Raw genomic sequence first — 12,215 nt, 5'->3', positions numbered from 1 at the left:
TTTATCTTTGTTCACCCCAGTTCAACACCAGCACCTCCACATCATGGCTTTCCTGTGGTGGCAGACCTTTGAAACTTAAACAGTTATGCATCACTCCTGTTCAGCTTGCCAAACCCTTCTAATGAACAGGCTGAATGATAAACCTTTAGTAGTCCTCTCAGCTCTTTGGAGAACTGATTTTGTTTTGTAAACCACCTAAGGGAAATTTCAACTGATAAACTAGTTTCTAAATGCTGAGCTTCAGGACAGGGTGGACAATAGACATTGGCCTAGCCACCAACACCTACTGTGAATGGAGAAAAAAGCCATGAGGTATAATGCTGCTGTTGAGCCGTGAAGCTTAGAGGCAAATTTCTTGTCAAGGCAGGCCTTGTGAAGATTTGTGTTCATTTTTTAACTTAAATTGCACCCTCATTTTAAATTTTTCATGGGTACTTCTTTTTTTAGATTAGATTACTTAGTGTGGAAACAGGCCCTTTGGCCCAACAAGTCCACACCGACCCGCCGAAGCGCAACCCACCCAGACCCATTCCCCTACATTTACCCCTTCACCTAACTCTACGGGCAATTTAGCATGCCAATTCACCTAACCTGCACATTTTTGGACTGTGGGAGGAAACCGGAGCACCCGGAGGAAACCCACGCAGACACGGGGAGAATGTGCAAACTCCACACGGTCAGTCGCCTGAGGCAGGAATTGAACCTGGGTCCCTGGCGCTGTGGGGCAGCAGTGCTGACCACCGTGCCGCCCACTTTTATTTGTTTAATTTTTGTTGAGTAATGGATTTCCTTTTCTCTTTGTTTCTACTCTACCGTCAAAAAAGTGTGCTTGGAAAAGCTGTATTCATCACAAATGGACAAGTGATGCAATTTGCTATCTCAGTGCAATTCTGCCAGATTCATTCAGCCTGCAAAATGAATGAAGTACTGAGGCTTGATCCTGAACTCAGTCAAGATGGGAACATTGTTTTTCACACTGTATCAGTATGTCATTGGTTGCCTCTGTTGTTTCTTATATATCCTTCAGAGAAGTTGGGTTCAATTTGAAATTAAGAGGTTGTCAAAGCAAAAATATATAAACTATTTCAGAGTGGAAAATAGAGTGGGTTTGCATTTGTGGAGTTGGCTATATACCTCATTTGGCTGAATGTTAACAGATACATGGAGTCAAGTATTCTGTAAGTGAATTTCCACAGGTATTCTTCAGTTCATCCAATGCAATTTTGGTGAAAAATTGGTACATGATTAGGAGAATGGTGTCATGTCCAGGTTATCTTTTTTGGTTTACCCATGTTGTTGATATCGGTAATCATAGATTGGAAAACCTGCAAAAACTACCACATCGGTTGTCATTTGAGGCAAGGAAACAAAGGCATGAAAAGCGATGTTGTTTCGCTTGTATAGTACCACCAATACTCAGTAATATGCCTTCTAGATATGAAGTTAGCAAATACAGAGTAAATGAAGCATAACCAATTGTATTTATGTAGTACCTTTACTCTAATAAATCACCTTGGATTGCTTCCTTTCTTATAAAATAAGATTTTCCACCAGTACAGAAAGTAATATTCAGATGGATGAGCAAATGTTTGGGCAAAGAGGTAAGCTTAAGGACTATCTTGAAGGAAAAATGAAAGATTTAGAAGTTTATGGGGGGAGTTCCAGAACTTAAGGTGTTCATAACTGAAGAGAAATTAAAATCATAGATGCTCAAGATGCGAAAATTATAAGCATGCAGATATTTTGGATGTGTATGGAGTTAAAGGCAATTACAGACACAGGTAGTAGTAAGGCTACAGAAGGATTTGAAAACAAGGATTAGATATTAAAAATTGGGATGTTGCATTAGTGGGAACCATATGGACGAGCAAAGGATGGTGAGTGATTGATTGTTGCTTGATGCAAGTTAAGACACAGCCACCAAAGAGTTGGATGAAGTAAAGTATATGGAGGACAAAATGCACTGGGTTGTCTAGAATTGCTAAGTCTAGAGGTAACACAAATATGATGAAGGTTTCAGCAACAGAAAAATTTAGGTGGGCAATGTAACAAAGGTGGATTTAGTAGACTTAGTCATAGTGTAAATATATGATCAGAAACTCAACTTGGAGTTATATATGACAGTAGGTTTGTGAATTATGATTGAACCTCAAACAGTTGCTGTGGAGAGGCATGGAATCAGTTGCTAGGGAACCTGAGTTTGTGGTGGGAAGTAAAGTCTGTGTATTCAACCTTCAGTTTTAATTGGTAGAAATTTCTGTTGATCCCTACTGCATTTCTGACAACTGGTCTGATAATTTACAGACAGAGGAGCTGAGAGGTGATGTTGAAATAGAGTTGGGTATCATCAGTGTACATGGCTGCTTCATAATCTGCAAAAAGCATTGAATCTGTGCAAAATGCACAGATTCCTTCAATTTGATAGTATCTGAATGGATCTCTTCTGTTGTAGTTTAGGCTTGGATTTAATGTACTAGCTTTAATCCAGGCATACTTGATTTAAGTTCCCAGTTTAGTGAGAACATTACGTGGGCAAGAAATCACCAGAATAACAAGTGAACGGAACTTGCTGCAAGTAAATACACAGTTATCAAAGATTAGGTGATGTGTAAACTCTTGCTTTGAATATTTAGGTTTTTCTTTTTGGAATGAACCAATAACTTTAAATTTTTGGTTCCCAAAGCTTTCGGGTACTGATGTTTGCTTCACCTCATGTTTGGTTGTGAACTAATTGAATCAAGACTGATTGTGTAGTGATTTGTTAGCAATTGCAAGTACCAGGCTAGTAGAAGGTGAACCAAATGGACTTGGGTCTTTTTTAATCTAACAATTACTATGTTAGTATTCAGCCACTTTCAATTTGGTGTATTAACGATATTACTGGAGAAAGTGACACATTGTCATTCAGTATTGATATTTTCATTGTTTGTGGAACTGCTGTATATATAGATATTTATTGAAGTTTGTGAATTTGGTGTAGGCTGTCATATTCAGTCATACCATGTGTCAGGTAAGTTATCCAATTACAGAGCATGATGTTGCTTAAATAAGAATTTGAACCTTTCCGATAGGGATTGAAGAAATGCACACAGTAAATTAATTTATTTTCTAAAATTTTCAAACAGGGTGCAGAAAGGAACAAACACCAGCTTTCAGATGTGAATCGTATTGAAGCTGAAGTCATCGTTCATTCTGAATTGTCAGCATCAGAAAGAAACTCTACTTGTGAGGACCGAAACTGGCAGAGCAAGGAAGATCTACAACTTAAGTCCATCTCAGTTTCATCTACAGAAAATCTTCACAGTGAGAATATTCCTGTGTTATCTACTGAAAACGGGAAGAAAAAGGAAAACATTGAGAGTGAGTGCACTGCTGTTAAACCAGCTGAAGATTGGAATGAGGATCTTCAAAACCAATGTGCTCTTGTTTTGCCTGAGAAGGATAGTCACTCTCGTGAGATTTGCAAGGATTCTTTGTCTCGTGTTGCAAATGAAAGGATGAATTGCAGTGATGCAGAAAAACACAGGGATATCACCGATATTCAAGGCAACTTATCATTGCATTCTAAAACTAAAAGTAGCATGATGAAGACTGTTGAATCGCATGGGCTCACTAATAGTTTTGAGAGCATTCAGGATTGGAAAAGTTCAATTAATGGTTTTACTTTAAAAAACATAAACTCAGAATCCTCATGCCTGAAAAATGCAGAAACTCGACCTTCTAGATGCCAGACTCTGCTCACAGATGGGGATGATGTTGCTCATCACTTTATTGCCTCCACTATCTCTACTACCTCAGTCTCTGAGAAAGACTTGTGTCCATAATCATCAACACAATACTAACTTGCACAAATATTGGGGTGTATCCTACAACTGCACACTCTGCGAGTGCCTATTATCACATCTAGTAAGGATTCTTGCACATTACTGAGTCAATGAAGAGCCTGAGATCAGTTACTAGGTTTCGGTATCTAATATTTTAAGTACATGCTCCTCTATGATGGAATAACCTTTTTTTTTTTATTTTTTGACAGGAATTTCCCTTATTTAATGTTACAAAGTGGAACTGTGTTTTCGAGTAGCATTTACAGTACTCTCACTTTTCTTCAATACAACAGAACTACCTCATATCTGTTAAAATATTGAGTAGTATTGTGCTGCATTAGTTCTGTAGTTGTTACAGCCATTTTATTTTTATTAACTTTACACAGGTTTCAAAATGGCATTTTCCTGTTTCTAACTGGAATGATTTAAAACAACCAGTGCTTGATGAAATACTAAAACAAAACTAAATGTAAGGAACAGATGCACATGCACCTTTTCATTCAGGGCTCCACTATATCTGTCAAATCTAAAAATAAAATCACATGTCTAGATATTGCGTAATTATGAGAAAGACTTCAGATATAAATATGTTGAATGTTACCTTTTTCCAAGAAAGTGATGCCAAATTGTAGCTATTGCTGGTATTTCATCTTCTAATTGGTGAATTTGGCTTGAAGATGCGTTTGTATCTTGTTGGAGCTGCATTATAGCCGGCAAATCTGTGACACACACATTAGGAATATTCTTCTGTATTTCTGCCAATCAGATGCCATTGCTTGAGCAGAAACTCCAGGGAAAGAGAAGCAATTAGTGTTTTCACTGAATCTATGTCAGGACAGCTCCAAAACTGCCAGTAATTAATATTTTGATAATTTATCAAGAATTTTTAAAAATCTGCAAGAAGTCTGATGAGGGAGAATATTTAAATCTGAAGTTTAAGCCTTAATTTGAACCCGTCACCATCTCTTAACTGGGATAAAGTGAGGACTGCAGATGTTGGAGGTCAGTCGAAAAGTGTGGCGCTGGAAAAGCGCAACAAGAATGGCTTATCCTGAAACGTTGACTTTCCTCCTGGGCTGCTGCCTGACCTGCTGGCTCTTCCAGCACCATAATTTTAGACTCCCACTCCCATCTCTTAACTGCAAAATGAAGATTATGCCTGATCAGGGTATAATGGCACATCCTTATGTGCAATTTAATAGCTTTTGATTCCGGATGCAATGAATTAATTGGACCACCTCGTTTGGCAGTTGTAATAGTTCAATTAAAATTAAAGAAACCAGTGAATTCATTTTTAATTTTGAATGAGTGGAAAAATCTGCATTTTGTAAGATTCTTTTTGCCGATCTTTGGAGACCCATTATTGTACACATTTCTTTGACAGTAAGGAAACATTTATTACGCTTTTGCCTAATGCTATAGAATGGTTGCTGTTATAGGAATAGGACTAGCTCAATCTACTTGTTGAGCCCACTCTGCTGTTCCCTTAGATCATGGCTGATCAACTATCTTTATGCCACTTTGCTACACTATCTTCATTTTTCTTGATGTCATTAATATCCAGAAATCAATGACTGAGCTTTCACCGTCCTCTGGAGTAATGACATCCAAAGATTCACCAACCTCAATGAAGAAATTCCTCCTTGTCTCAATCTTCTAACAAGGAGTAGGCCAATTAACACTATCCCCCTTGGCTTCAGGTTCACCAGGAAGAGTAGACATCCTATGTACATCTCATCAGAAGAATTCAGTACATTTCATTGCAATCATCTCATTCTTTGAAACTGTAGAAAACGCAGGCCCAGTTTCCTCAGTCTCTCCTCATAAGACAATCCCTTATCTAATGAACCTAGACAAAAATGCCCAATGTATTTCTACAATTCTGCCTTCATTGACTTGTTTTTGCCTCATGATGCCATAACTGTGATTGGTTCTCTATATGAACCCGTAAATGCAAAAAACTGCATTGTGCAATTTTGAAGCAATATGTTATTTTGTACCAATCTTTTAGTGGAAATGTATCGTTGGTATAATTATCCAAATGCTATGGAATGAATTGCATTTACCAGGATTTTTGTATGCCAAACAGTTTCAGTTCTGTTTTGGTCATAGCTCCTAATACTTTTAATTGTTTCTTAAGATTACTAATCATTGTGTTAGTATCAAGCCAGTAGAATTGTTCATTAATCATTTTAGATAATGTGCGAAATCAGTGAATACAAATAAACTGTATAACTAGTACTGTGCTTTAAAGAACGCACATTGGAAATGTTCAAAGTCTGCAGTCATTGTCTAGTAGTTTCATGTGCAACAATTGCAACTTTAAGCTTGTCCTTGAAACCATTTTGATTTGCATTTAGATTGAGTAACCTCGATCAGATACAAATTTCACTTATACATTTTCCTTGTCACACCTTTAACTTTTCTTTCAATATGATTTTTTTCCAGCTTGGAAGAGACCAGTTCACCTTGTTATAGGAGCTCATGGGTACAGATTCTGCTTTCCTGGTAATTGAGAATACTTATGGAGAAATTCTTTCTTCAGTCCATTGTAAAATGCTTTTGGGTTAAAGGAGTGTGATGGTTTATAACAATTCTGTCAACAAGCTAGCTGGTTTGTTAGCTAGTACTAGTCTTGAGAATCATTAGGTACAGGACAAACATAACTATCTGAGGACTGCAGCATTATTGTCACAATTAATTGTGAAGAAAAATGGGACAATGGGGGTTCAAATTGGTCCATATCCATTCTCTTTCAGGTAGGTAGAAATTAGTGAATTGTTGGCACTGGATGCAAGTCCATTGTTACATGGAAATCAGTTTGGACCACATTCCTTGACACTGTTGATATTCTTGTAAACTGATTTTGAAGCAAGGAATGTGGGAGTTCTGGTTGTGACTCCTGTGGATATGGTTGAGCACAGTTCTGAAGAGAAAAAACATTGAAGAACTCATTTGATTAGTGGTGACAGAGGCCACTAAAAAGAAATTAAATCAGCAAGGTCTGTCAGGCTTTTGAAGTGACTAGATTGTGGAAAGTGTCCTATAGAAGTTTTTTTTTCATAATTTACTTATTCAAGGGGTCTGGTGCCTGTTTTGATGTCTGTGTAGGATATTTGAATTCATTCACAGGGATAGGAGGGATGCTGGCTAGTCAGCATTTATTGCTGATCCCAAATTGTCTTTGAAAAGGTGAACCAGTTCCAACAGTACTTTCAAAAAAAAACTCAGCACCATCCAGATCAAAACAAGCCATTTCATTGGTACTGCAGTCTTTCTGGATTAGGTACACCTACATTGTTGTTGGGCAAGGAGTTCCAAGATTTTGACCCAGTGACTCTGAGGAACAGCAGTATGGTTTCGGGTCAATATGGTGCATGAATCAGAAAGTAATTTGTACGTGGTTTCATTCCATGCATCTGCTGCCCTTGTTATTCTAGATAGAAGTCTCTGGACTAGAACATAGTCACAGGAGCCATGATGAACTTCTGCAGTCATCTTGTAGAAGGTGGTACAGTATGTACTGCACCCATAGTGCAGTGGTGATGGCAGGAGTCCATGTGAGAGTGTGCCAATAAAATGATTTGCTTTGTTTAGGATGGTACTGAGTTTAAGTGTTGTAGGAGCTGTATTCATCCAGACAAGTGGAGACTGTTCTTTCACTTTCTTGGACTTATGCCTTGTCGATGATGGCTTTGAGACGTCAGGAGGCAAGTTACTCGCTGAATTCCCAGCCTCTAACTATTCTTGTGGCCACCTTATTTATATTGCTGGTCCAGTTGAAGACAATTGTAACCTCCAGGATATTAGTCGTGGGGAATTTAGCAAAGGTAAGGCCTTTTGATTTCAAGGGATGCTCAGAAATAGTCCCATTGATTTGGCATCAGGACTAATGCTTGCACAGATGGGGCACAGGTTACCACACACAATTATGTTTTGCACCTGTTTTATTCTGAAAATTACACACCAAATTCTAATCATTATTTTTTATTTGGAACTCTACGGTATCCTAAAACACTGGTGACCAAGATCCCCCTTTAACAAGGCTGTTCCTGTAAGAAATTGATGAAAATTCTCATTATTTTATAATCCAGTACACCTAGTTACTTTTTTAAAATCTCACATTCACGGATCCAGGTCCTAGACCTAGATAAAATATCCCAAATTGGATTCAACCACATGGAGCAGCATTCCCAGAATCTTCCTTTAAAAGGCTCTAATGTATATCCTATGGTTATCGAGTGTTTGCTTGATATCAAAGTTTAACTTGCAACAACTCGAAAGTCCTTTAGTCTCTTAAGTGCTGGCAAAGCATTCTTTCACATGAATGTTTTCTTTTAGTTCATATTGAGGGGACAAACTCATTCCAAAGTTATAGCAAGACAGTTTTAGTATTGTTTACACGTGTAAATGGCGCAATTGTAAAGGAACATTCTGGCTGATTGGCTGAGTTTAATCAGTAGATTGGAACTCTGATCACATGAGTAAATAGAAGCTGTTTCTTGCATTTTATTTCAGATTTAAAGTATTGAGCATAATTGTTAGGTATCTTATCCAGAAACGTCGTACTACAAAGAATTTATTTGATTGAGTTATCAAAAACATTTTTGCACAACACTTATATGCATTTAAACTGCCCTTTAGCTAATTTGATGTGAAATGAATCTATCATTTCCTCATTTCGTGGAAAGCATTTTCTTAGAATAACAATAAAAATTCGCCTAGTAGAAAATAACATGAATATTGTTTCAAATAAGACTTTTCTAAGTCTTCTGTGTTACAGATTCGTAGAGTCATACAGCATGGAAACAGACACCTTGTCCATGCTGACCACATATCCCAATCTAACCTAATCCCATTTGCCAAGATTTGGCCCATATCCATGGAATGTAAACACTTCCTATTAATTTACCCATCCAGATGCCTCTTAAATGTTGTACTTGTACCTGCCTTCTCCACTACCTCTGGCAGCTCATTCCATACACGCACCTCCTTCTGGCTGAAAAAGTTACCCCTCAGGTCCCTTTTTAAATCCTTCCCCAATCACTTTAAACCTATGCTGTCTAATTTTGGGCTCCGCCTACCCTAGGAAAAGATCTTGGCTATTCACCCTATCTATGTCATGATTTTGCAAACCTCTGTAAAATCACCCTTCAGCCTGCAACCTCAAGGGAAAAAAGCCTATTCAGCCTCTCCCTATAACTGAACTCTCCAGTCCCAGTAATATCCTTGTAAATCTTTCCTGCACCCTCTCAAGTTTAAAAATTCTATATAAGGGCAACCAGAATTGTACAGAGTATTCTAAAAGTCTTGTACTGAAGTCTGTCATTATCGCAGTTGATGTTGTTACTGGGCAAATCCAGTCCCAGGCCGAAACCTGGCTTGATAGATCATGTTTTGTTTTTAGCAAGATGGTCTTTCACTGAAACACAAGCACACAAAATATTGCATATTTAGGTTTAACAATAAAACAAGATATTTATTATGCAAACAAAATGAACAAAAACAAAGAGCATTGACTAGTACAGCACAATAGAGGCCCTTCGGCGCTCTGTTATTCTGGCCTTCTATCCTACTCTGAGATCAGAATAACTTGCACATCCTTCATTGTACTAACTTCCATGTGCTTATCCAAGAGTCGCTTAAATGTCCCTAATGTATCTGATTGTTCTACCACTGCTGGTAGTGTATTCCATGCACCCAGCACTCTGAGTAAAGAACCTAGCTCTGATACCTCCCCTAAACCTTCCTCCAATTACCTTTGAATTATCCCCCTTCATGATCGACATTACCACTATGGGAAAAAAATTCTCTGGCTGTCCACTCTGTGTTTCTCAACATCTTGTACACCTCTATCAAGTCACCTCTCATCCTTTGCTCCAATGAGAAAAGCCCTATCTCCCTCAACCTTTCTTCATAAGGCATGCCCTCTAGTCCAGGCAGCATTCTGATAAATCTCCTCTGCACCCTCTCTCAAATTTCCACACGTTTCCTATAATGAGGCGACCAGAACTGAATACAGTATTCCAAGAGTGGGTCTAACCAGGGCTCTATAGAGCTGCAGCATAACCTCATGGCTCTTAAACTAAATCCCCCTGCTCATGAAAGCCGACACACTATATGCATTCTTAACAACCCTATCAAGCTGGGTGACAACTTTGCAGGATCTATGGATGTGGACCCCAAAATCCCTCTGTTCCTCCACATTACCAAGAATCCTGCCTTTAACTCTTTATTCTGCATTCAAATTCAACCTTCTAAAGGGAATGACTTCACACTTTTCCAGTTTGAAGTCCATTGTCACTTATCAGCCCAGTTCTGCATCCTGTCATTGTCTCATTGCAACCTACAACAGCCCTCCACACTATCCACAACTCCTCTGACCTTCATGTCATCAGCAAGCTTATTAACCCACCTTTCCACTTCCTTATCCAAGTTATTTATAAAAATCACAAAGAGCAGAGATCCCAGAACTCATCCCTGCGGAACACCACTGATCACTGAGCACCAGGCTGAATACTTTCTATGGGCTAGCCAATTTTGTATCCAGACAGACAGGTTTCCCTGTATCCCATGCTTCCTTACTTTCTGAATGAGCCTACCATAGAACCTTCTCAAATGCCTTGCTAAAATCCATGTACACCACATCCACTGTTCTACCTTCATCAATGTGTTTTGTCATATCCTCAAAGAATTCAGTAATGTTTGTGAGGTATGACTTGTGAGGGAAAAGTCATAGTGGCCATTTTTCTGACACTCAGCCTGACTCTGTGGGTCAGAAGGGAAGGGGGGACAATTGGAGAGCAATACTGATTGGAGATTCAATTGTGAGAGAGACAGACAGGAGAATCCGTGGTCACGAAAGAAACTCTATTTGAATATATCATAAAGATATCAAAACATGTGCTAAAATACAACCCCTCTAATCCCTTAAACATTCCTTCATGGTACTTTCAATTTCCTTCAATTTTACATCTATTAGTCATAATTGAACTGTGACTTCAATGCCCTGTTTGAGAACCTAATAGCCTCCTTCTAGAGTCTACATGCAACTGAGCTTAGACTTTCTCACCTTAACCCCTTAGAAATTTTAACCAAATCCTTTTTGTCTGGAACATTTAAACTTCTTACACTGAGATTTCTTAATCATGCTCAACTACCTCCATTTCTCAAGCAACTGTTTTATGCATCCAATTTCAGTCAAGACTTCTGCAAATTGGCCCAAAGTGAGATAAAAACCATATAAAATCAATGCTATGGATGCTTATCCTAAGTCTCCCAAAACTTATAAAATCTTCTATCTAAAGACCTAATGTAACTATACTGTTCAATTTATTCACTCGTAAACTCTCCCAATGTAAGTAGATTCCTATTAATTTCTATGAACTATCTCTCTGGATGTTTCTTTAAAAATTACCATGGCTAAGTAATACTTACAAATTAATCATTGAATCTCTTCAGATGCACAGAAAACTTCTATGTTGCAGGTTCAAAATTCAAATAATCCAACATAAATTATTCAAATATAAATAAAGACACATCCTAATTCCTGATTAAGGGCTTTTGCCCGAAACGTCGATTTTGCTGCTTGTCGGATGCTGCCTGAATTGCTGTGCTCTTCCAGCACCACTGATCCACATCATAATCATGCCTACCCTCAAGGAAGAATGGGAATGTATGTTTAGGACGCACTTTCAGTACTCATTCGTTAACACTAACAATAGTACCATGTTGAGATTAAACATAGTGAGTTAAACAGCAACTTTGCATTAGTTCTTTGGGACCACATCCCTCAGTGTCTTTCTCGTGCTCTCGACAAAGCATCTTTTTCAGGCACATGAATGACTTTCAAATTTATGTCACAAAGCTTTACTAAGAAAATTAAAGGATTTTGATTTGTATAATTAACAGTTTCTTCCGTATTGTTGATGTGTGAATCTCAAAATGATGTACAATGAGCACAAACCTCAATGTTGTCTTCTCCACTGCACAATATTTTTGCGCGCAGGTGGTTAGTTTCTTTGTAAAATTACTGACAGGTTGATCTTGTCATCTTGCAATAAAACTGCACCTACCAGCAGTGCTGCTGACATCAACAGGTGGGTTGAATCACCTCTCAAAATGAGAAGCAGCATCTTTGTTATGTGAGTACAAGTTTTAGTGTTCAAAGGCACTGTGATACTCTTGCATCCGTTCTAATTTTTAATCTTTTTTTAATAAGTCTGTTAAACGTGCAATGGCAGTGAAGTTCGGAGCAAACTTATAATAGAAGATAACGCAAAATTTTGTGTGCTGTCCTAGGCATGAAAAAGTCCAAAATAGCCAGTACTTTTACCTATGTGTTACTTGGCCATATCCCATAGTGCAGCCCAAATAAAACACCTTTGCCTC

The 12,215-nt window shown here is 38.2% G+C and overlaps 1 protein-coding gene across 3 annotated transcripts in view; it reads left to right on the top strand.

The window, feature by feature from the left end:
- igdcc4 (immunoglobulin superfamily, DCC subclass, member 4) overlaps positions 1–4,870 on the top strand; it is a 142,826-nt gene extending 137,956 nt beyond the window's left edge. For all 3 annotated transcript variants that reach the window (XM_043677317.1, XM_043677316.1, XM_043677318.1), the window contains one exon: positions 3,126–4,870. In XM_043677317.1, the coding sequence (XP_043533252.1) occupies positions 3,126–3,824 (699 nt within the window). In that variant the 3' untranslated portion in view covers positions 3,825–4,870. The remainder of the gene's footprint in view (positions 1–3,125) is intronic.
- The last annotated feature ends 7,345 nt before the right edge of the window (positions 4,871–12,215 follow it).

The sequence above is a fragment of the Chiloscyllium plagiosum genome, chromosome 36 (assembly GCF_004010195.1).
Source record: "Chiloscyllium plagiosum isolate BGI_BamShark_2017 chromosome 36, ASM401019v2, whole genome shotgun sequence".
In the NCBI taxonomy this organism is placed as follows: domain Eukaryota; kingdom Metazoa; phylum Chordata; class Chondrichthyes; order Orectolobiformes; family Hemiscylliidae; genus Chiloscyllium; species Chiloscyllium plagiosum.
This window is presented reverse-complemented; position numbering and strand designations above follow the sequence as displayed.